The sequence below is a fragment of the Chlorocebus sabaeus genome, chromosome 11 (genome assembly GCF_047675955.1).
Source record: "Chlorocebus sabaeus isolate Y175 chromosome 11, mChlSab1.0.hap1, whole genome shotgun sequence".
NCBI lineage: Eukaryota > Metazoa > Chordata > Mammalia > Primates > Cercopithecidae > Chlorocebus > Chlorocebus sabaeus.
This window is the reverse complement of record NC_132914.1, coordinates 107,622,996-107,648,355: the sequence shown is the minus strand read 5'-3', so window position 1 is coordinate 107,648,355 and position 25,360 is coordinate 107,622,996. Positions and strand designations below refer to the sequence as shown.

Sequence of the window (25,360 nt, the reverse complement as noted above, 5' to 3'; positions counted from 1 at the left end):
ATCAAGAGAAAGAAAGTAATAACCCATCAAAACACCATTTCAGATACAATCCTTACCCATTGATTCCTCATTAGAACTCTTGAGGCAAAAATTCAGTGGAGTAACAGCAAGAGTAACTTCCTCTTGACTTGATGTAAAAAGAACAATGGCATCAGCAAGCAATCTATAAAATGTAAACAACAGTATAACATTTTTTGAAAAACAAACAGAAAGACATAACTTATTAACTGGGACTCAAATCTCTAATCTGGAAATAAATAATTACGTGGCCTGGGTTTACAAAAATTTACCCAAACTCCTATCTTCTTTCTTATACATAAGCTACTATATTTTCAGCTTATTTTAAAATTATAACTTCATTTGAAGGCCAAGAGAATAGCAAAATATATCCTTAATAAAACACATGAATGCTGCAGTACAAACAAAATTCCAGAATAAAATATCTTTAATTCTATGTTTTTATATGCCCAGTCACTTACGCCCCAGTTCATACTGTAAAGGGAGATATTGCAAAGTGAAGCTGTTCAAAAACAATTCAGGTGAATTATGCTGGAGACCTAGATGAGGGGGCAGAGGTTTCTAGGCAGCCTGCTGTCTATATTCTTTCCCTCTGTTCCTTTCCTCGACTGTTACCCATTGCTTTCAAGCTTCTCTTGACATCCCAAACGCCCTTTTATTCTGCCTCCTTTTTTCAAAACAGTTTTATTGCGATATAATTCCCATATGACATAATTCACAGATTGAAAACTGTTTGATTTGCATTTCCCTAATGACTAATGATGTTGGGCATCTTTTCAAGTGCTTATTGCCATTTTCTTTGAAGAAATGACTATTAAAATTCTTTACTTATTTTTTATAGCTGGGTTTTTTTATTGTTGTATTAGAAGTTCTGCACTCCTTTTGACATTGAAGTATTATTAAGATAAAAATAAAATTCTTAGAATTTATGTAATCTTGGTGTTAATCTGATGTTAGACATTGGTTTCGCAGTGTTTCTTGATATCAAAATGTCAGGAACACCTACAAAATTCATTTGGGAACTTTTCCAGTGTTAAGCGGGGGCAGTTATAGAAGATACCAAATAATCTGATACAAAAAAATGACAACATGAAGGAAGGAAGGACCAGGTGGGGTAGCTCACACCTGTAATCCCAGTACTTTGGGAGGCTAAGGCAGGTGGATCACTTGAACTCAGAATTTTGTCTCAATCAGCCTGAGCATCATGGCGAAACCCTGTCTCTACAAAAAATACAAAATTTAGCCGGGCATGGTGGTTCGCACTTGTAGTCCCAGCTACTCGGGAAGCTGAGGCACAAGAATTGTTTAAACCCAGGAGGTGGAGGTTACAGTGAGCCAAGATCACATCACTGCACTCCAGCCTGGGTGACAGAGGGAGACTTTGTCTCAATAATAATAATAATAATTTTAAAACAATATGGATAAAATATATTTTGGCTCACAAAGTAATGTTAATGTTTAATGCTACAGCTAAACTGAAAATTGGATGCACTTTCAAATAACAAGTTCCAATTTTCAAATTTCAAGACAAATATGCCACACTATCTAGAGGAAAAAACTGTTAATACTTAGGGCCAAAATCATTTTACATAAAAAATGTTAAAATTTCCTCAAGTTCTGTGTTCTAAGATTCAGAAAGGAATCATATAAATGCAACTTGATATAGAAAGCCACTGATGGGGTGTTTTTAGAACTTTCTTGGGTCGCTAAATTATTATTGCTACCATTAGTTATTATCCACTATTATCTTTATCAAAGTTTCCTCTTGTCCCTGTATGGTGATTTCTCCAAGTCAAACGTTAGCTTAAAAAAAAAAATGTTCTGGCCGGGTGTGGTGGTGGGATCACGCCTCCAATCCTAGCACTTTGAGGGGCCGAGGCAGGTGGATCACAAGGTCAGGAGATCAAGACCATCCTGGCTAACATGGTGAAACCCCGTCTCTACTAAAAATACAAAAAAATTAGCTGGGCGTGGTGGTGGGCACCTGTAGTCCCAGCTACTCAGGAGGCTGAGGCAGGAGACTGGCGTGAACCTGGGAGGCGGAGCTTGCAATGAGCCGAGATCACACCACTGAACTGCAGCCTGGGCGACAGAGCGAGACTCCGTATCCAAAAAAAAAAAATTTACTGACTGAAAAGCTCTAGGGCACTGATTCTTCACTCCATGATCATACTGTATTCAGGGGAAAAAAAATTGACAGCAGAGAACTCATTACCTTGGTTGAATCATTAGTGTATTAGTACAAACATTCTTGTCAAAAATAACTTGCAAAGGCTGACTTTCTTGAAAACATATATTATGAGTCCTTTTAATACCTTAAAAAGAATAAAGCCATCTCTTAATAACTTTAAGTACAAAATTAACAAATTAAAGAAGTCTTTAAGTTTCACAGCCGAATTAAAGTAATAAAGTAACATCTACTATCTGGCAAGTACATATACCTTGGAGAAGCACTATTCCTTAATTAAATGTGTTTATCGCTCCCTAGTGGACACCTAGCAATATGTCATACCTTCTGACCAATCAGGCAGGAGAGTTCCCAAATTCCTTTGAAATACAGGCAGTTCCCTCCTCCTCCTTCTTTTTTTTTGTTGTTGTTAGTATATTTTTATTGATACATGGTATTTTAAAATATTTATGGGGTACATGTGGCCAGGCACGTTGGTTCATGCCTGTAATCCCAGCACTTTGGGAGACCAAGGCAGGTGGATCAATTGAGGCCAGTTCAAAACCAGCCTGGTCAACATGGCATAACCCTGTCTCTACTAAAAATACAAAAATCAGTCAGGCATGGTGGTGCATGCCTGCAATCCCAGCTACCTGGGAGGCTGAGGCACAAGAATCGCTTGCACTTGGGAGGTGGAGGTTGCCGTGGGCCAAGATCATGCCACTGTACACTCCAGTCTGGGTGGAGTGCGGCTCTGTCTCAAAAAGAAAAACAAAACAAAACAAAAAGGGCCAGTCGCAGTGGCTCAAGAATGTAATCCCAGCACTTTGGGAGGCTGAGGTGGGTGGATCATGAGGTCAGGAGATAGAGACTATCCTGGCCAACATGGTGAAACGCCATCTCTACTAAAATACAAAAAACTAGCCAGGCGTGGTGGCACGTGCCTGTAATCCCAGCTATTCAGGAGGCTGAGGCAGGAGAATCACTTGAACCCGGGAGGCAGAAGTTGCAGTGAGCCGAGATCGCACCACTGCACTCCAGCCTGGCAACACAGCGAGACTCTGTCTCAAAATCAAAAAAAAAGAAAAAAGAAAAAATGTATGGGGTACATGTGACAGATATTTGGTTACATGCATAGACTGTGTAATTATCAAGCCAGGATATCTGCGGTGTGCATCACCTCAAATATTTACCATTTCTATGTGTTAAGAACATTTTAAGTCCTCTGTCCTAGCTATGTTGAAACACAGAATACACTGATGCTAACTTATAGTCACCCTACTCTGCTACCCAACATAGAACTCATTACTTCTACCTGACTGTATGTTTGTACCCACTAACCAACCTCTCTTCATACTCACCCACACACCATTCCCAGCCTCTGGTATCTACCATTCTACTCTCTACCTCCATGAGAATAACTTTTTAGTGTCCACATTGTGAGAACATGCAATACTTGTCTTTCTATGCCTGGCTCATTTCACTTAACATAATGACCTCTAGTTCCATCCACATTGCTGCAAATGGCAAGATTTCATTATTTTTATGGCCAAATAGTATTCCACTGTGTATATATACTACATTTTCTTTATCCATTAGTCCACTAATAGACACTTAGGTTGATTCCATAGCTTTGCTATTATAAATGGTGCTGCAATAAACACAGGGATGTAGGTATTTCTTTGATATATTTATTTATTTTTCCTTTGGATAAATACTCAGTAGTGGGATTGCTGTACTGTATGGTTGTTCTATTTTTAGTTTTTTGAGAAATCTCCAAAATACAGGTAGTTTCTTAAATTGTGTGTAAAATAGTGATTGCAGATCACTACAGACTACAGATCATATCTCTATTACTCTCTTTTAGTACCTTCCATCCAGGACTGGTATTTCTGAAAAGGACTTTTGACAGATTTCAACATCTGGTTTGTTAATTCTATTTTCTTTTCCTTCCCTTCTTTTCCCTCCCTTCCTCCCTCCCTTCCTCCTTTTTTTTTTTTTTTTTTTGACAGGGTCTCGACTGTTGTGGTGTGATCTCAACTCAGCGCAACCTCCAACTCCCAGGCTCAAGTGATCCTCCCATCTCAGCCTCCCTAGTGGCTGGGACTACAGGCACACTCTACCACACCCAGCTAATTTTTGTATTTTTGGTAGAGACAGGGTTTCTCCATGTCGCCCAGGCTGAATTATTTTCCTTTTAAAGGAAGAGGAGAGAGAATGAACCTATGTGCCAGGAACTGTTACATACATATTACATACATTCTCTCTGATCCTCACAGTATCCCTATGCGGTAGCTAGGATGGCCTCACTCTCATGTCTGGGGCCTCAACTGGGACAACTGAAATGGCTAAGGCCTGTCACCTGTTTTTTTCATCCTCCAGAAAGCCATTCCATGCTTGTTCTCATGCTGGTGGAAAGGTTCTTAGGGCAACAGTGGAAGCTGACAGGACTCAGCTTGGAATTCAAACATATCACTTACAGTGCATTCTACTGGTATCAAAGCAAATCTAAGGCCGGCCGAAATTCAAAATGAGAAAACATACTCCAGGTATTGAAGGGAGGGGCTGCAGATAATTTGTGACAATTTTTTTTGTGTGCGATCTACCATATAAGGAACTATTTTAGAAGCTGCAACTAGCAGAGAACAAATCAGACAAAAATCTGTCTTCACAGGGCTAACATTTTACAGAGGGGAGATAGACAGCAAGAAAATAAATGACTAAAACAATAGGCAAGGCAGCAGGGCATACACTCTGAGGAGGAAACATGCCAGGGCTTCTGAATCATGGAGGACCTTACAGGCCATTCTGAGATCTTTGACTTTTACCCTGGGTAAAATGGGGAGCTACTGGAGAGTTCTGAGCACTGAACTGACATAATATGACCTATTTTAAAGGGATCGCTGTGACTGCTGTTTTGGCAAGACACAAAGCTCAAAAGATGACATATTTTACCTATTTAAAAAATATTTTCAAGTTACTTTTGGTGGAATAGGTAATAGATGCACATAGGACAAAATGCAAAAGATATAAAAGAACAGTGAAAGTGAGTCACCCTCCATCCCTGACTCCTGCCACCCCAGAATCTCCACAGAAGCAACTACTGCTACCAGTTTCTTAGGTGCTCTTTAGAAATAACCTATGCATATATAAGTGTGTTTATACCTGTATAACAAATATTTGAATCAAGTGAATATTGGTATTGCTGAGGATGTACAAGCTGAGAAGTGTCTTTTCTTTGTCATCCCCAATGCTCCATTCTTGCTTCTTGCTTTCTTCCCTTTTTCTTATAAGCACACACTAGACACCCTCAACCTGTATTTTTTCACACTGTTCCTTCCTCTTAGACTGCCTTCCCAGGCTGGGCATGGTGGATCACACTGGTAATTCCAGCACATTAGGAGGCTGAGGCAGGAGGACTGCCTGGCTCAGGAGTTTGAGACCAGCTTCAGAAACACAGTGAGACCTTGTATCTACTAGCATTTTTTAAAAAATTAACCAGGTGTGAAAACAAAAAATTAGCCAGGTGTGGTGGGTGCACTTGCTCACTCCTGTAATCCCAGAATTTGGGAGACTGAGGCAAGCAGACCGCTTGAGCCCAGGAGTTCAAGACCAGCCTGGGCAACATGGTGAAACCGTGTCTCTACGAACAATATAAAAAATTAGAGCTGGGCATGGTGACTTATGCCTGTAATTCCAGCACTTTGGAAGGCCGAGGCGGGCAGATCACGAGGTCAGTAGATCATGACCATCCTGGCTAACACAGTGAAACCCCATCTCTACTAAAAATACAACAAAAAATTAGCCGGGCATAGTGGCGGGCGCCTGTAGTACCAGCTACTCTGGAGGCTGAGGCAGGAGAATGGCATGAACCTGGGAGGCAGAGCTTGCAGTGAGCCCAGATGGCACCACTGCACTCCAGCCTAGGCAACAGAGCGAGACTCCGTCCCAAAAAAAACAAACAAACAAAAAAAAAAGTTAGCCAGGCATGGTGGCACACTCCTGTGATCCCAGTCACTCAGGAGGCTGAAGTAGGAGGATCACCTGAGTCTGGGAAGTCAAGGCTGTAGTAAGCCAAGATCACACCACTACACTTCATCCTGCTCCATCCTGGGTGACAGAGTGAGACTTTGTTTAAAAGAAAAAAAAAAAAAGAAAAGAAAAGAAGCTGCACCCTGGATCAAATCATGGCCATGGCTCATGCCTGTAATTCCAGCACTCTGGGAGGCCAAGGCAGGAGAATTGCTTGAGCCCAGGAGTTTGAGACCAGCCTGGGCAACATGATGAGACCCTGACTCTACAAAAATTAAGAACAAAAACATACAAAAAAAATGCCTGTGACCTAATTTTGAATTTCTTGTTTACATGAGCCAATACTTCTTATTTTTTAGGCTAGTTTGAGTTGGACCATCTGTTTTTATTCCTGTTACTTGTAATCTAAAGCATAGTATCATATAACTACCCTACAAAAACTATAAAATAATTAACCAATCACAAATACTTATTGGACATGATTCAAGCTACTTGAGAGATACTTCCAGAAACTGAATACTTGGTTGTCTAAAATCTAGTTGGAGATAAGGGAAGAGGATAATTTTTTTTTTTTTTTTTTTGAGATGGAGTCTCGCTCTGTCGCCCAGGCTGGAGTGCAGTGGCCGGATCTCAGCTCACTGCAAGCTCCGCCTCCCGGGTTTACGCCATTCTCCTGCCTCAGCCTCCGGAGTAGCTGGGACTACAGGCGCCCGCCACCTCGCCCGGCTAGTTTTTTGTACTTTTTAGTAGAGACGGGGTTTCACCGTGTTAGCCAGGATGGTCTCGATCTCCTGACCTCGTGATCCGCCCGTCTCGGCCTCCCAAAGTGCTGGGATTACAGGCTTGAGCCACCGTGCCCGGCAGGAAGAGGATAATTATAGTAACAGCGGTCACTATCAAGTACTCCTCCGGGGCAGGTACTGCGGTATGTACTTTACATATGTGATCTCACTTCATCCTCACAATCACTCTGTAACTTGTAGGTAGGCAAGATCATCTCCACTTCACAGTAAGGAATGAAGATTCAGAGACCTTATGCACAGTCCCAAAGCTAATAAGAAGTGGAGAAGAATTTACACCCACATCTTTGTGATGTCAAGGTTTGCTATGCTTTTAATTATGCTCTTTGAATCATTCTGCTATTAAATGAACTGAAGTTCAAAGAAGAAAAAAATAATGTTAAATTATTAGTATTTTATAGGAAACAATTTAAAGACTATAAATAAATGCTGAAATAAAAATGTATTATAATAAATGTAAGATTAAATTAAGAGGACGGGCGCGGTGGCTCAAGCCTGTAATCCCAGCACTTTGGGAGGCCGAGACGGGCGGATCACGAGGTCAGGAGATCGAGACCATCCTGGCTGACACGGTGAAACCCCGTCTCTACTAAAAAATACAAAAAACTAGCCGGGCGAGGTGGCGGGCGCCTGTAGCCCCAGCTACTCGGGAGGCTGAGGCAGGAGAATAGCGTGAACCTGGGAGGCGGAGCTTGCAGTGAGCTGAGACCCGGCCACTGCACTCCAGCCTGGGCGGCAGAGCGAGACTCCGTCTCAAAAAAAAAAAAAAAAAAGATTAAATTAAGAAATATGGCCAGGAGCAGTGGCTTACACCTGTAATCCCAGCACTTTGGGAGGTTGAGGCAGGCGGATCAGCTGAGGTTAGGAGTTTGAGACCAGCCTTACCAACATGGTAAAACCTCGTCTCTGGCTGGGCGCGGTGGCTCACGCCTGTAATCCCAGCACTCTGGGAGGCAGAGGCGGGCGGATCACAAGGTCAGGAGATCGAGACCATCCTGGCTAACACAGTGAAACCCTGTCTCTACTAAAAAATACAAGAAATTAGCCGGGCGTGGTGGCGGGTGCCTGTAGTCCCAGCTAATCGGGAGGCTGAGGCAGGAGAATGGCATGAACGCAGAAGGCGGAGCTTGCAGTGAGCCGACATCGCGCCACTGCACTCCAGCCTGGGCGACAGAGCAAGAGTCCGTCTCAAAAAAAAAAAAAAAAACCTTGTCTCTACTAAAAATACAAAATTAGCCAGGTGTGGTAGAGCATGCCTGTAATCCTACCTACTCAGGAGGCTGAGGCAGAAGAATCGCTTGAACCTGGGAGATGGAGGTTACAGTGAGCCAAGATCGTGCCATTGCACTCTAGCCTGGGCAACAGGAGCGAAACTCCATCTCAAAATTAAAAAAAAAAAAATATATATATATATATATAAATAAAATCAAGCAGCTAGTAAATTTTAGAACAACCGTTTGAATTCATATAGATATTTAAAAAAATTAGGCTGTATGCAGGCAAAGCTTGTGCCACTGACAAGTCAAAAAAAGAAATACCAATCATCTTACAATACTTCTACAGTGACAGGGAAGATAATACTTCAGGCCAGGTGCAGTGGCTCACGCCTGTAATCCCAGCACTCTGGGAGGCTGAGGCAGGCGGGCAGATCACCTGAGGCCAGGAGTTCGTGATCACCCTGGCCAACATGGTGAAACCCCGTCTCTACTAAAAATACAAAAATTAGCTGGGCATGATGGCAGGTGCCTGTAATCCCAGCTACTTGGGAGGCTGAGGCGGGAGAACTGCTTGAACCCATGAAGTGGAGGTTGCAGTGAGCTAAGGTGGTAGCACTGCACTCCAGCCTTGGCGACTGAGCAAGACCTCATCTCAAAAAAAAAAAAAAAAAAAAAAAAAAAGGATAATACTTCAAACTGCCCTACCACTTAACTACACACACTCTAAGCAATAATGTAATGAGAAGTCTTGACATGAAATATCAATGTTCTAAACATGAAAACTATTGAGAAAAAAACACAGTATTTTAAACCACTTTTAATTATACCTACCATGTCTGTAGAAGAATTGAATAACTACTTTGCATTTGTCAGATCTGGTGAATATTTTGCACTTCTCTATATTTCTTTCAAGGGAATTCAGACATCTAAAGATGGGCAAAATTGACTGTAACAGAAATATACATATTAAGCACATACTTAACACCGTTGATTCATTTTAAAAACAAAAGTATACGCATTCATAAATGAACAGACTTGGCCAGGTGCGGTGGCTCACGCCTGTAATCCCAGCACTTTGGGAGGCCAAGGTGGGCAGATCACTTGAGGTCAGGAGTTCAAGACCAGCCTGGCCAACATGGCGAAACCCTCATCTCTATTAAAAATACAAAAATTAGCGTAGCATGGTGGTGCAAGCCTATAATCCCAGCTACTCGGGAGGCTGAGGCACGAGAATCACTTGAAACTGGGAGGAGGAGGTTGCAGTGAGCCAAGATTGCACGACTGCACTCCAGCCTAGGTAACAAAGTGAGACTCTGTCTCAAAAATAATAGTAGTAATGAACAGATTTGTCCTGAATGCCATTTAAACTATTAAGTATAGAATACAGATTATGTCCTATATAATGAATATTTCTACAGAATAAGAGAAAATCAGGGCCACTTATATTTACCTTCATTCCTAATTTGCATTTTAAATTCAGTGTTGTGTCAAGTTCATTTTCATTCATTTTCACTAAAGCTGACCATTGATAATGTTGAAAAAACACAGGAGAGAACAGGACACATCCGTATGCTGACCGAGAAGAATTCACACATCGTAGAGCAAGCTAGAAAAATAAGATAAAAACTATTTAGGAAAGGTTGGGCATGGTGGCTCCCATGAACCTGTAATCTGAGCACTTGGGGAAGCCAAGGCAGGAGGATGGCTTGAAGCCAGGAGTCTGAGACCAACCTGGCCAACAGAGCAAAACTTCACCTCTATTTTTTTATTTTAAAAAAATTTAGGAGAAAATAAACTTTCTTTAAATAATAGCTTGATTCAGAAAATTTCATTATGTTTAACATCACAGTTAAATGTGTTCAAATAAGAACATGTGATGTTAATTATGGACTGCCCTATACAGTCTGTATTGAATTTGCATATATATACATACATGTACACCTATATATACACAGGACATAACCTATATTATATACTTGATAGTTTAAATGATATTCAGGACAAGTCTGTTCATTTATTATACACCTATATATACATATATAGGTGTACATACATGTATATATATCTACATATGTATATATAGGTGTATACATATATGTATATGTTATATTGAATACATATATGTGTTAAATCTAAAAGTTTGCATGTTGAAAACATAAAATAGTAAATGCCTACAATGGCCTTTTATTTACTTTTTCAAAAAAAATAAAATAAAATAGCCTGTTGGCCAGGCTGAGTGCAATGGTACCACTGCAGCCTCCAAACACCTGACCTCAACCAATCCTCCCTCCTCTCAGTCTCCCAAGTAGCTGGGACTACAGGCACACAAGACCTCACCGGACTAATTTTTAAAAATTTTTTGTAGAGACAGGTAAGGTCTTGCTTTGTTGCTCAGGCTGGTCTCGAACTCCTGGGCTCAAGTGATCCTCCCATCTCAGCCTCCCAAAGTGCTGGAATTACATTTGTGAACTACCACACCCAGTCATGGGCCTTAACCTTAATGTGTGAAATGGCAGAAGGCAATACATAAGGGAGTTACAGCATATTGGTGGTCTCACACCTTGTCTAAGGGAGGAAACCATTATTCAGTTTCAGCCAACTACTTCCACTTGGGAATGAATGCAGTCCCAAAACTGTTAGGTCTTCTGAATTTTCATGAGAAGCAGGAAAAATTGGACTCTCTCATTTTTTTGAGAGGGGGGACAGAGTCTCACTCTGTTGCCCAGGCTGGAGTGCAGTGGCACCATGTCAGTTCACTCACTGCAACCTCCATCTGCTGGGTTCAAGCAATTCTCCCACCTCAGCCTCCCGAGTATCTGGGATTACAGGTGCCCACCACCATGCCAGGCTAATTTTTATATTTTTAGTAGAGACGGAGTTTCACCATGTGGGCTAGGCTAGTCTCGAACTCCTGACCTCAGGTAATCTACCCACCTCGGCCTCCCCAAGTGCTGAGATATCAGGCGTGAGCCACTGCACCCGGCCTCAATTTTTAAATGTTGGAAATTATTTCAAATTAAAAAAAAAAACAAAAACAAAAACAGTACAGGCCAACAAACATTCCTGCAGACCGTAGCCAGTCTCTTGACGACCAGCTTGTGACTTCCAGTTTAAATCAATCAAGCTTATCCGCATATTTTCAACTTTACTATGCTCTAAGTATATTCAGATATGTAAAATAAAGATAAACAGTGAAAGGGATAATTAAAACTTCTGGATTTCCCAGTTAACATTCAATCTGGACTGGGATCTTTAAACATCTCCTCTTGCCTTAATACATGATCTATTAACTTTCTTACTTACACCTTTTTTAGATGGGTCTAGCCAGAGCTCGTCACTAATTCGTGATAGAGCTTGAACTGCTTTCCCAAATACTATGGAGAAAAAGAAAGGTGATGCTTATATTCTTTCCCTCTAACAATGAAAACAAATCACAAGACTAGTTCAGCATTCAGAGGACTGGAGAAATTCAAAAAGAACAGTATCTTATAGACTAATGCTATATTACTTTTATACAGTATACCCTTGGCAAAATGCCAGACACATAGAAAGGGCTCAATAAATTTGTAGTATGTGAAATGATAAAACTGACCGAAATTCATCCTTCTATATCTTTACAGTGTTACATGGAGCTACTGTGGCGAACCAATTTCCATACTAATATATTTTACAAGTTCATTTAGATAAATGTATTTGACTCCCCCAAAAACTGTGAAAACAGTGCATGGAGAAGATAATCTGAAGAGGTTTTGATAGCTTGATATCGAAGTCACAACAAGTCATGAGTGAGAAATCAGGGGTATTCAACATACATCTCTGATGTTTGAGGGTAGCCAGACTTCCCCACCACAAAACACATTTAGGGCGGGAAAACACACTAGTCTGATCCCGTATGACACTGTTAATGTTCTTTTTTTTTTTTTTTTTTTTTTTTGAGAGAGTCTCACTCTTGACTCCCAGGCTAGAGTGCAGTGGCGCGAGCTCAACTCACGGCAGCCTCGACCTCCCAGGCTCAATCGATCCTCTCACCTCAGCCTTCCAAGTAGCTGGGATTACAGGAGCCTACCCCGTACCCGGCTAATTTTTGTATTTTTAGTAGAGACGGGGTTTCATCGTCTTAGCCAGGATGGTCTCGAACTCCCGACCTAAGGTGATTCACCCGCTTTGGCCTCCCAAAGTGCTGGGATTACAGGCGTGAGCCAAGGCGCCCGGCCTAATTTCCATTTTGAAAGCGCCGTTTACAATACTAATAGTTTTTGTACATTCCAGCTATTACTGGGCTCTTTACATGCATTTCCATTTCACTGACTCCAAACAAACTCTGACGAAGGTGCTCATTACCCCCGTTTCGGTTTTAGAGACCGAGCTTCAAAGAGATTTAGTGACTTTTCCAAGGTCAAACATTTTAAAAAATGGTAGACTCTGGGGAAAAAAAAAACCAAACAGGTTAATGCTTTTCTCTTGGCACAAAAAATACTTTTACTGTCCAAGCATTATTTTTTTTATCTCAACTCCTCCCCATGCAGTCCTCAGCTTCCCGAGTTTGTGGCCCGATGGTACAACCCTATTTCCCGGATACCACCCATATTACATCTGCCTTTAAGTAACATGAGATGGGTCCTCATGCTCCCCTCAGAAGCTAACAGGACCTTAAGTGGGTGGGGCTGTGGCCAGGGCGTGCGTCCTCAGTCCTTGCACATAAAGGCAAAGAGGAAAAATTAGACGACGGTAGGGACGACCTATTAACGTCTGCTTTTCCCTCTGCTAAATGGGAAGACAACAAAGGCCGCTCCACCTTTCACCTGACCGCCGCTCATCACGCACTTAAGCATGGCTGCCATACGCTCTAAAAGCAGGCCCGGAAGGCGCACCTCCGCTCGACGGCCCAGGTGCCCGGATGTTGCGCGCGCTTTTCGAAGCTTCGCGAGCTTGTCTCTGTACTCTACCACCCCGCCTCCACAAGTTCCCAAACAGCTTTACAGCGGGCAAGGGCCCGTGCGGGCCTCCGTACGGCAGTTTCTGTCGCCCTCTGTGCTCATTGGTTGCGGTTAAGTAGGCGGGTCGCCGAGGAGCTTGAGGAAGAGGGCGGCGGCGGTGGTGGTGACTGAGCGGAGCCCGGTGACAGGATGGTGAGGGCTGCAGCTGTGGCGACAGAGGCCTGGCTCTCGGCTGGGGTGCTGCGTTGTTGGGAGCTGTGGGGAGTCCCAGGAGGAGGGATTGGGAAATCCCGGAGGCCTCGGCGTCAGGGCCCACGCGCTGGCCTGGGAAAGGCCCAGGAAGAGGGCTAGGGAAGGAAGGGAGCGGCCACCTCTGGGTGCGGCTGGCCTAGGTCTCGTGTCCCGGCCCCAAGGGGCCAGAGGCCATCCAAGGGGTAAAAAGGCCCATCTAAGCTGCCCGACCTGTCACGAGACCCGCACTCCCGAGCCAGGGAAGGCCATTGATTCTATACCTCGAGTGTTCCGGGGATAGGGGCACGGTCCTCCTCTGTTTCCAGACGTTTCCTACTCCTTTCCCGCAAAAAGCATCTCCCGCTGGTTGGGGTGTAGTGGTGGAAGCTGGCCTCTCGAATGCAGAACGGGAAGTAGCGAGCAGAATTTCGTACCCGTTTAAGTTTCCCATCTAGGGAAAGGGAATAAACGACCCTCTTCGCCCCTGAAATAACATCCAGCTGCCATTGAAATGAACAGGTGTGCGCTCAGAGGGCGGGATTTGGCGCTTGCAATTGCTGGAACTACTTCTTTACACGGGTTGCTACGCCCCTTTAGGGTAGGATTCCTTAATGATGTGTGAACTCCTTGAAATTGTTAGGAAATTTTTATGAATATATACATTTTTTCTGGGGAGAATGCCGGTGTTGGAGACTTGCCTAGTCTCCAGCCACCTTCAAGCAATCACCCCTTCACCCCCAGTAGGTTGGTGCCCCTCAGACCTTCCTACATAAAAATTGGGGGCCTCTACTAGAGAGGGCTTATAGCTGTAATCGTATTTTTCTTCTTTTTTTTTTGAGATGGAGTCTCGCTCTGTCGCCCAGGCTGGAGTGCAGTGCCGCGATCTCGGCTCACTGCAACCTCTGCCGCCCAGGTTAAAGCCTCAGCTCCTGCCTCAGTCTCCCGAGTAACTGGGATTACAGGCGCCCACCACCATGCCCGGCTAAATTTTTGTATTTTTAGTAGAGACGGGGTTTCACCATGTTGGTCAGGCTGGTCTCTAACTCCCGACCTCAGGTGATCCACCCGCCTCGGCCTCCCAAAGTGCTGGGTTACAGGCGTGAGCCACCGCGCCCGGCCTGTAATCGTATTTTCAAAGGTGCCTTTGACTCTTAAAGGTCAGTTGTTTGAAATGGAGCTGTGATTATCTTCATATTTGTGTTGATGGAGGTTGGCTGTAAAGGGACGTCTACCTCTTATAGACATTTATTGCATTCTTCTTTATTTTTACAAGGAAACCAAAGAAACCATGCATTTTTAAGATTATTACTATTGCATGACAAGCAGCCTTTTCAAGAGGGGACTTACAGACGTGGCAGCCAAAGATTTATGGTGCATGCGTCTTTAAAATCTTTAATCTCGCTTATAATTTTTGCTTCTAAACAGACTCCAATTTAAAGTAATCCAGTTTACAGTAATTTCGAGACACCTATCCATGGGAGAAGACATAATTACTTGCCATGGTTTGAAAATACTAATGTTTCTTAAGTTGTTTGAAAGGTGAGCCCTCTTATTTAGGGTAGTTGTACTGGAACATCATTTTTCGTATGAAATAGAACTGGGAAAAATTTAGCATTAGCCAGTTCTTTAATGATTAAAAGCATTTTATTTGGCAAAGGATGCAGACGTTCAACACTCAGTACAGTGTCCAGAGTCTGTGGGCAGCAAATTCAGGTGTGGGAAAGGTCCAGTTTTACCTAGATAAATGTGTTTGTTTTTATTATTTTGTCTTCACCTTTAGTTGATTTGTTCATCACTTGATAATGTATTCATGGTGCTGTGTTGCATCAGCTACAAAAGATCACCTAGCTGCAGCATAATTTTCCAGCTACTAGAATTTTGAATGTAAGATAATTAAAATCCGTATACTTGAACAATTAGATCCTAAGAATCCAGAAAATGTTAGCCTTTAAGCTATTACTGATGATAAATTTTCCACAATGTCTTGTAGAAATCTAAATTCATTATTTTATAAAACCTTATAAAAATCTAAACAGAATGGAAAACAGAGATGGAAGTCAATGTATAGAACAAGATTAAGAAAAATAGAAAAAATTGACAAGACAAATTTATTAAAAAGTGTGTGTGTCATGTTCAAAAATAAAGCAAATGTTTCTTTTGGTATTGTTTTGAGCACAGCTGATTTTTAACATTTTCTTTCATAACACTCAGAAATCATTAACAATTGTTTGCTCATTTGGTATGGGTTTTTTGTTCTCCTTTTTTTGATTTTTTTGTTGCTTTCTTTTAACATTGGTCATGTTTCACCCTTTTGTTTTTTTCATCCCCCCTGTCTGCAATCAACTTCTTCATTCCACTAAGGCTGGGCACAGAGTAAGTTTCTTCACTTAGCTCCTACTAACAATGGTGGTTGGGTGGCTGTTTACTGACTGGATTTTTCACCCTTTTAAGGTCTGTTGAAAGGAAGTAACCAAATTCCCATGCTTTTATTGGGTTGGTTATAAGACTGCCATTTCCAGGATCTTTTGCTTTCTTAAAGGACTGTATAATCTATGTCTATCCCGATTTGTCAACGTGTGGAATTTGGGCAGGAACATGTTTCAAAGTATGACACGTGTTATGTAACACTATTTCCCCATAACTTTGTCATCAGCAGGAAACCAGAGGATTCTGTCCTAGTAAGGATCCCTACTAATTTGAAATCATTGTGTGGTCATTCATACAGTTATATCTTTAGACTGCTAATAGTCTTGAGTCTTGGGGATAATCCACAGTACTTTATAGAATTAGATCATCAATCATTATAAAGTACCATGTCTTACTAATGTTCTTTCTGGTACATTCAGATTAAACAGCTCATTCATTATTAGTACCAAACATTTCAACCTGTTGTAGACATATACCCTTTTATGAGTTTGGGGTTGTTGTGGTTGTTCTTCTTTTAAATATAGAAATCTATTATTTTTACCTTTTTCTCAAAGCGAGATTCCCATACTAACTATGTACTTCAATCCGTATCAGAAGGAATCCCCCCTCTAAAATGAGGATTGTTCTATACCCAGGTACTTTTATGTTGCTTACCAGTGAGGGTGGAAACTTCAGTGGTTTTTAGTTTTACAGATGTTTTGTCTACTGAGATCTGCATTGAAATAATTAATATAGGTCATATACCTGCTGAAACTAGTCTTTATAAAGAAGAATCGTATTTAACAATTTAAAGTGTGCTAATTTCATAACCTTATGTTACTTTGAGATTACAAACTATGTCCTGATAACTCTGTGTCCTGATAACAGTTCCTTTTCTTTGCAAAATTTTAATTTTTGTTGCAAGATGAATCAAGCTTCTTTGGTAATCATTTTAATTTCACACATTTTGGGTTTTTTTTTATTAATTTTCATTTACAAAGTCTGCAGTGGCAAAACTGTTTTATCCTATTAGCTATTTAATGTTTTCTTAATATTAAAGAATAATCATGCCTTTAAAAGCAGTTAAAGGGCATGTACATTTATGCATGGAATATCTGTAAAGGAAAACATTTTGTATAGAATGAAGGTGCTTATACTGATCGTCGTGAAGAAATTGATTCTGTTGGGCCGGGTGCAATGGCTCACGCCTATAATCCTAGCACTTTGGGAGGCTAGGGCGGGTGGATCACCTGAGGTCAGGTGGTGAAACCCTGTTTCTACTAAAAATACAAAAATTAGCTGGGCGTGGTGTTAAGTGCTTATAATCCTAGCTATGCGGGAGGCTGAAGCAGGAGAATTGCGTGAACCTGGGAAGCAGAGTGGCAGTGAGCTGAGATCACACCATTGCACTCTAGCCTGGGCAACAAGAGCAAAATTCTGTCTCAAAAAAAAAAAAAAAAAAAAAGAAATTGATTCTGTTGTCCTTTGGAGGACAGATACTATTTTTTTGTTTGTATGTTTGTTTTGAGACAGAGTCTCACGCTGTTGCCCAGGCTAGAGTGCCAGTGGCACCGTCTCAGCTCACTGCAACCTCTGCCTTCTGAGTTCAACCAATTCTTCTGCCTCAACCTCCCAATTAGCTGGGATTACAGGTGCCTGCCACCACGCCTGGCTAACTTTTGTATTTTTCTTTTTAGTAAAGACGGGGTTTTACCATGTTGGCCAGACTGGTCTCGACCTCCTGACCTCAAGTATTCTGCCCGCCTCGGCCTCCCAAAGTGCTGGGATTACAGGCGTAAGCCACCACACTCAGCCAGACAGATACTATTTTTAAATGATCTTTTTAACAGTATTCTGTTAAATGACTAAATTAATGTTTCTGAAATCTTGAAATTTTTAAATTAAAATTTTACAGGATTGGGGTTTATATTCTTGTATATTTAAAAGCAAAATTTCCTTTTGTCATCTGTGTTGCAGCTCTAAACCACCTTATGCTAAATTTATCACTTGTTTAGCTGATCTCTTTTTTGTTTTAATGCTGTAATATACATGAAAGATTGTGGAAAAAAAATTTTTTTTTTAAGTTGGGGAACTATACCGAGGGTATATATGCAATTTAATCCAGACCAAAAAAGTATGACAGTGAGGACTTCTAATAATGAAGGAAAGTGAAGATATCAAAGATTATAATTCAAAAGCACACGTTTACTCAATGAAACTGAAACATAGGCTATTTGTGTATCTCTGTAACGTATGCCTAATAGTTTGAAGTAACAAAAATGCCAAATTTTGGCTACTATGCTTGCAAATAGTTGTCAGTCTAGTACAGATAAATTACAGAATTAATTTTTCTCTATTAACAATTTATTTATTTTAATGTTTCTGGGATTAATATTTCATGTTACAACTGCAGAAATATGAATTACCATATCAGTCTTTAAAAATGCCAAATTCTGTAGGGCCCAGTAGTATACTTTATATTTTGTAATTTTTAAAATTCAGTGTATTTATAGGTCTCTAAATCAAATCACTTTAGAATGCCTGATTTCACTCTTGGTAAATAGAATGATTGCCTGCATTTTATATACACAACTGTTTACAACCAAAATAAGATTGATTTAGAAAAAGTATATTACCATAAGTATGTCTGTTTAAATTGTCATTATAATATCAATGATGAAACCTATCCCAAAGCTGATGACCTGAAGAAAAATACCTACAGATTCAGCTTCTGATATTAAATAGTCATGATAGGAACTCTATGAATAATTTCTGGGATTCGGGATCTCTTATGAGACTTAAAAGGGGCTTACAGGAGGAGACTATTTTGTTTTGACATTATGTTTAACATTACGCTTTATCTCCCCTTGACACTTTAAAGTTGGTGTTGGTATTAGGAGATCTGCACATCCCACACCGGTGCAACAGTTTGCCAGCTAAATTCAAAAAACTCCTGGTGCCAGGAAAAATTCAGCACATTCTCTGCACAGGAAACCTTTGCACCAAAGAGAGTTATGACTATCTGAAGACTCTGGCTGGTGATGTTCATATTGTGAGAGGAGACTTCGATGAGGTGATGTATTTCCCTTTCCCTTCTCAAATATCTCCCTTTCTTGATTCTTACTTACATAAGCTTTGTCTTTAGACCAGGGTTTCTCAACTGGTAAGGTCTTTTTTTTTTTTTTTTTTTCCTTTTTCTTTTCCAAATGTAAAATTACTATACATATACATCATGCCCCTCCCTTACTGTTTGAAATCACTGATTTAGATCACCTAGTAAACATTAAATACTTATTCTAACTAAATAGATACTGAATAAAAGTGGCTTTGTAACTGTTTTTTGCTGTCATTTAGTTTATAAAGTTTTTTTTGTTTTTGGTTTTTTTTGAGATGGAGTCTTACTGTGTCGCCCAGGCTCAAATGCAGTGGCATAATCTTGGCTCACTGCAACCTCTGCCTCTCAAGTTCAAGCAATTCTCCTGCCTAACCTCCCAAGTAGCTGAGAATACAGGCGCACACCACCACACCCAGCTTTTTTTTTTTTTTTTTTTTTTTTTTTGAGACAGAGTCTTGCTCTGTTACCCAGGCTGGAGTGCAGTGGCCAGATCTCAGCTCACTGCAAGCTCCGCCTCCCGGGTTCATGCCATTCTCCTGCCTCAGCCTCCCAAGTAGCTGGGACTATAGGCGCCCGCCACCTTGCCCGGCGATTTTTTTTGTATTTTTTAGTAGAGACGAGGTTTCACCGTGTTAGCCAGGATGGTCATCTCGATCTCCTGACCTCGTGATCCGCCCATCTCGGCCTCCCAAAGTGCTGGGATTACAGGCTTGAGCCACCGTGCCCGGCCTTTTTTTTTTTTATTTTTAGTAGAGACGGGGTTTTGCCATGTTGGCAAGGCTGGTCTCGAACTTGTGACCTCAGGTGATCCTCCCGCCTCAGCCTCCCAAAGTTCTGGGATTACAGGTGTGAGCCACCGCATTTGGCCAAGTTTATAAAGTTTTTCTTATGAACTTTTCACTGCCACTACCTCTACTAACTTTATTCCAAGCCACTGTATCATTTTCTTGTATTCCAACTTCCTGATTCTACTCTTTTTTTTTTTTGAGACGGAGTCTCACTCTGTCGCCCAGGCTGGAGTGCAGTGGCCGGATCTCAGCTCACTGCAAGCTCCACCTCCCAGGTTTACGCCATTCTCTTGCCTCAGCCTCCCGAGTAGGTGGGACTACAGGCGCCCACCACCTCGCCCGGCTAGTTTTTTGTATTTTTTTAGTAGAGACGGGGTTTCACCAGGTTAGCCAGGATGGTCTCGATCTCCTGACCTCATGATCCGCCCGTCTCGGCCTCCCAAAGTGCTGGGATTACAGGCTTGAGCCACCACGCCCGGCCCTGATTCTACTCTTGCTCCTTCTCCAACAAGTTTATTCTCCAACTAGCAACCAGCTTGATCCTTTTTAAGTGAAGTAAGATCACATTACTTCTCTGCTAGCAACCCTCCTGTGGCTTCCTTTCTCAAAGGTTGACTTTATAGGGCATGAGGGAGTTTTGAAGGAGTGATAGAGCTGCTCTGTATCTTTAGTGTAGCAGTGCTTACACAGCCATGTGCATTTGTCAAAACCCATCATTACACATGAAAAAGTAAGATTTTACTTTGTGTAAATCATGTCTCAATAAACCTGACTTTAAAGAAAACAAGTAAGGAGTTCTGGGCCGGGTACGGTGGCTCACGCCTGTAATCCCAGCACTTTGGGAGGCCTAGGTGGGCAAATCATGAGGTCAGGAGATCGAGACCATCCTGGCTAACATGGTGAAACCCCATCTCTACTAAAAATACAAAAAAATTAGCCAGGCGTGGTACTGGGTGCCTGTAGTCCCAGCTACTCAGGAGGCTGAGGCAGGAGAATGGCATGAACCTGGGAGGCGGAGCTAGCAGTGAGCCGATATTGTGCCACTGCACTCCAGCCTGGGCCACAGAGCGGAACTCAGTCTCAAAAAAAAAAAAAAAAGTAAGGAGTTCTGTCTGGAGTTCCCATTAGTTAATAATGGGGTTTTTGGCAGATTACTTCCCCCTTCTGATCCTTAGTAAATATGACTGGAATGGATGATTTTTAAGACCCCTGCCAGTGCCAACATTGTATGGTGTAGCATAATAAACTTGATTCTAGTTTGAAAATTTTATTTTGGGCCAGTGCAGTGGCTCACACCTGTAACCCAGCACTTTGGGAGGCCGAGGTGGGCGGATCACGAGGTCAGGAGATTGAGACCATCCTGGCTAACACGGTGAAACCCTGTCTCTACTAAAAATACAAAAAAAAATTTGCCAGGCATGGTGGCGGGCGCCGCAGTCCCAGCTACTCGGGAGGCTGAGGCAGAAGAATGGCGTGAACCCGGGAGGCGGAGCTTACAGTGAGCTGAGATGGCGCCACTACACTCCAGCCTGGGTGACAGAGCAAGACTCCATCTCAAAAAAAAAAAAAAGAGTGTGTGTGTGTGTGTATATACATATACACACACACACATATATATTGTATTTCTGGGAATATAAGCTTTTCATAAATTAATGTTGGTTTGTGTTATTTAATGGGGTTCCTTAAACCAAACTGAAGGGCATACTGTCTTTTTATTGTGTTTTAAAAAGAGTTTGGAGAAACTAAAGGTGGCATGGAGGTGAAAGATGGGGAGATGAAAGGACAAACAACCTCTCTGTGCCTGTTTCATCATCCATAAACTGGGGATCATAATATAACCTAGGATCACTTGTATTAATTAAGTTGATATTTGTAAAACTTCTACAGTAGTGCCTGGCTCATGCTAAGTACTATATAAGTGTTAGCTCTCATTATTTTAAGCCATCTATGAAAGTATTAAGGCTATATTAAGCTATAATTTGAATATACCCTAACTTACATACCTTAGGTAAAGGAAAATCACAAGTTTGGGGTGAATAATTATTTACAACATGCACAAAAGAACCCATATTCTATAGGAATAAACACAAAGGGATTGCATGATAAATTCCAGTTTATATTGAGTAAGTTATGTTTTAAATATAGTTGCAGCCTTAGAAACTGAGAAGAAATAAAATATTTATAAATGTGGGCCGGGCACAGTGGCTCAAGCCTGTAATTCTAGCGCTTTGGGAAGCCAAGGCAGGTGGATCACTTGAGGTTAGGAGTTTGAAACCAGCCTGGCCAACATGGTGAGACTCCGTCTCTACTAAAAAATACAAAAAAATTGGGCGGGCACGGTGGCGGATGCCTATAATCCCAGCCACTTGGGAGGCGGAGGCAGGAGAATTGCTTGAACTTGGTAGGCGGAGGTTACCTAGTGAGCCGAGATGGTACCACTGCACTGCAGCCTGGGCAACATAGCAAGACTCCGTCTCAAAAAAAAAAAAATGTATAGATGTATGTGTTGTGGGGTACTACATCAAAACATCCACATGAGATTGAATATTTAAGCAAACTGATTTTTTTAAACATCAGTATCTCTAAAATACGTATTTTCTTATGTCTCTTTCTTATATTAGAATCTGAATTATCCAGAACAGAAAGTTGTGACTGTTGGACAGTTCAAAATTGGTCTGATCCATGGACATCAAGTTATTCCATGGGGAGATATGGCCAGCTTAGCCCTGTTGCAGAGGCAGTTTGATGTGGACATTCTTATCTCGGGACACACACACAAATTTGAAGCATTTGAGCATGAAAATAAATTCTACATTAATCCAGGTTCTGCCACTGGGGCATATAATGCCTTGGAAACGTGAGTAGTACAGAATTTGGGAATTTGGGGACTTCAGTAGAATAATTGCATGTGTGACATTTCATAAAAGAAATGTGGCTGGGCACAGTGGCTTATGCCTGTAATACCAGCACTTTGGGAGGCCAGGGCGGGTTGCTTGAGCCCAGGAATTTGAGACCCTGTCTCTACAAAAAAAATTTAAAAATTAGCTGGGTGTGGTGGTGCATACCTGTGATCCCAGCTACACAGGAGGCTGAGGTGAGATGATCCCTTGAGCCCAGGAGGTTGAGACGGCAGTGAGCCACATTTAAGGCTCTGTACTCCAGCCAGGGTGACAGAACGAGACTCAAAACATACATACATACATACATACATACATACATACATACATACATAAAAATGTGCCCCTCCCTTTTTTTTTTTTTTTTTTGAGACAGAGTCTTGCTCTGTCACCTAGGCTGGAGTGTAGTGGTACAATCTTGGCTCACTGCAACCTCTGTCTCCCGGGTTCAAGTGATTCTCGTGCCTCAGTCTCCCAAGTAGCTGGGATTATAGGTACCCACAACCATGCCTAGCTAATTCTAGTATTTTTAGTAGAGATGGGGTTTCACCATGTTAGCCAGGCTGGTCTCGAACTCCTGACCTCAGGTGATCCGCCCACCTCAGCCTCCCAAAGTGCTGGGGTTACAGACGTGAGCCACCGTGCCCGGCCACATGTGACCATTTAAATAAATCTAGCCATTTTGGCAATCTTTTGGTAACTGTTCATGTGACCTGTAACAGATTTCTCTTTGAATCCAAATAGTCATCTTAAATTGAAATTTATAGTGCTGCTGCTTTGTGCTACAAAACACTGACATTATTTATTTTTTCTTCTAGAAACATTATTCCATCATTTGTGTTGATGGATATCCAGGCTTCTACAGTGGTCACCTATGTGTATCAGCTAATTGGAGATGATGTGAAAGTAGAACGAATTGAATACAAAAAATCTTAAAGCCAGGCCTGTCTTGATGATTTTTTTTTTTCATTGTCCTATTGAAATCAAGTAGTTAAACATTTAAGAGCCACAAAATTGTATCACTTTTATAATATTTTGCAGTAAAATATAATACCATCTTCTCTGTTAATACATAATTGCTCTAAGCTTCCTGTAAACTATAAGAATATATTTAGTTTACAGTATATGGATTCTGTGAAAAAATGTCCACAACACAGTAATTGGTCACTTGTTAAGAAAAATTTATCCTTGTAAATATCTTCAAAGTTGATATTTGGAACTTTATTCCAAAAGTAGTGCATGTGGAGAAAGAATCTAGACTATCTTGTATACATTTTTCTCTTCTCTAGTAATAAACAATTACCTTTCATTTATACTTTCTTGATAACCTGTATTTAATTTTAAAAAACATAAAAATGAGGAACCAAGTGAAACTACGCATATAAATATTAAAGTGAAGTGGACGAGATGACCTTTCAGAGCTCTTATATTGTGTCATAATGTTGGACTCAGATTTTATTTGCTAAATAATATACCATATTGACATTAAATTAACAGTGATTCTTCAAACTGTTGCTATTTCCATTTTTCAAGGTTTAATAAAAGTTTTAAAAATACAAGTTTAGGGGCCGGGCACAGTGGTTCACACCCTAATCCCAGCACTTTGGGAGGCTGAGGCAGGTGGATCACCTGAGGTCAGGAGCTCAAGACCAGCCTGGCCAACATGGTGAAATCCTGTCTATACAAAAAATACAGAATTAGCCAGGCATGGTGGTACATACCTGTAATCCCAGCTACTCGGGAGGCTGAGGCAGTAGAATCACTTGAATCCTGGTCAGGCGCGGTGGCTCAAGCCTGTAATCCCAGCACTTTGGGAGGCCGAGACGGGTGGATCACGAGGTTAGAAGATCAAGACCATCCTGGCTAACCCGGTGAAACTCCGTCTCTACTAAAAAGTACAAAAAACTAGCCGGGCGAGGTGGCGGGCGCCTGTAGTCCCAGCTACTCGGGAGGCTGAGGCAGGAGAATGGTGTGAACCCGGGAGGCGGAGCTTGCAGTGAGCCGAGATCGCGCCACTGCACTCCAGCCTGGGTGACAGAGCGACACTCCGTCTCAAAAAAAAAAAAGAATCACTTGAATCCTGGAGGTGGAGGTTGCAGTGAGCCGAGATCACACCATTGCACTCCAGCCTGGTCAACAACAGCGTAACTCCGTCTCCAAAAAAAAAAAAAAAAAAAAAAAAATACAAGTTTAGCAAGGAAGCACACTAGAGTAATATATAATGTAAAGAAATTAGTGTAACTACTCCCAACTTAATCTAGTCTGAGAGTCCAAGTTATTTATGTGGCAATTTCATAAGATAGGGAAAATGTGTATTTACATTTTAAAGTTGTATTCAAATAGCAAATATTTATTGAGCACCTACTTTGCAAGTCAGAGCATTATCTCTGTCAAATGCTATTCTGTATCTGGATATTTCAGAGCTTTCCTTAGCCCAATCAAGAAAATACTGGTAGGATATTCTCTTTTTTCTCTTTTTTTTTTTTTTTTGAGACGGAGTCTCGCTCTGTTGCCAGACTGGAGTGCAGTGGTGTGATATCAGTTCACTGCAGCCTCCGCCTCTGGGTTCAAGCAATTCTAATTCTTCTGCCTCAACCTCCCAAGTAGCTGGGACTATAGACACGCACCACCATGCCCAGCTAATTTTTGTATTTTCAGTAGAGACGGGGTTTCACCATGTTGGCCAGACTGGTCTCAAACTCCTGACCTCAAGATCCACCCGCCTCAGCCTCCCAGAGTGCTGGGATTACAG

General features: G+C 41.6%; 2 protein-coding genes and 1 non-coding gene across 13 annotated transcripts in view; 2 read left to right on the top strand and 1 right to left on the bottom strand.

The window, feature by feature from the left end:
* Positions 1-13,793, bottom strand: part of RAD9B (RAD9 checkpoint clamp component B) — a 38,466-nt gene extending 24,673 nt beyond the window's left edge. The window contains exons 1-6 of one of the 7 annotated variants that reach the window (XM_008004694.3): positions 13,684-13,792; positions 11,538-11,608; positions 9,685-9,840; positions 9,066-9,180; positions 2,234-2,333; positions 57-163 (exon numbers count right to left, since the gene is read on the bottom strand). In XM_008004694.3, the coding sequence (XP_008002885.3) occupies positions 57-163; positions 2,234-2,333; positions 9,066-9,180; positions 9,685-9,741 (379 nt within the window). In that variant the 5' untranslated portion in view covers positions 9,742-9,840; positions 11,538-11,608; positions 13,684-13,792. Of the gene's footprint in view, positions 1-56; positions 164-2,233; positions 2,334-9,065; positions 9,181-9,684; positions 9,841-11,537; positions 11,609-13,029; positions 13,177-13,683 lie in introns of those variants that run through there. The other 6 variants (XM_008004688.3, XM_037996536.2, XM_008004691.3 and 3 more) reach the window with 6 other exon arrangements.
* Positions 13,256-24,117, top strand: VPS29 (VPS29 retromer complex component). 5 transcript variants are annotated; one of them, XM_037996540.2, is made up of 5 exons: positions 13,327-13,363; positions 15,764-15,775; positions 18,690-18,881; positions 22,333-22,568; positions 23,427-24,117. In XM_037996540.2, the coding sequence occupies exons 1-5, from the start codon at positions 13,361-13,363 to the stop codon at positions 23,542-23,544; spliced, it is 561 nt and encodes a 186-aa protein (XP_037852468.1). In that variant the 5' UTR covers positions 13,327-13,360; the 3' UTR covers positions 23,545-24,117. The 5 variants fall into 5 exon arrangements, with proteins under 5 accessions (XP_037852469.1, XP_072877198.1, XP_037852468.1 ...); XM_037996538.2 differs by lacking the exon at positions 13,327-13,363 and adding an exon at positions 13,914-14,000; XM_037996541.2 differs by lacking the exon at positions 15,764-15,775 and having other exon boundaries at positions 13,256-13,363.
* Positions 18,477-18,546, top strand: LOC119624043 (small nucleolar RNA SNORD50). The gene has a single exon (XR_005240132.1). It is a non-coding gene; the product is annotated as a small nucleolar RNA SNORD50 (small nucleolar RNA).
* Positions 24,118-25,360: the final 1,243 nt, after the last annotated feature.

Bases quoted from the DNA above. Each gene is read 5' to 3' on its own strand.
- VPS29 (XM_037996538.2), top strand. From the start codon at position 13,914: ATGAACAGGTGTGCGCTCAGAGGGCGGGATTTGGCGCTTGCAATTGCT. The intron at 18,882-22,332 runs GTGATGTATTTC...TTCTTATATTAG, and splicing joins TGAGAGGAGACTTCGATGAG to AATCTGAATTATCCAGAACA. The intron at 22,569-23,426 runs GTGAGTAGTACA...TTTTTCTTCTAG, and splicing joins GCATATAATGCCTTGGAAAC to AAACATTATTCCATCATTTG.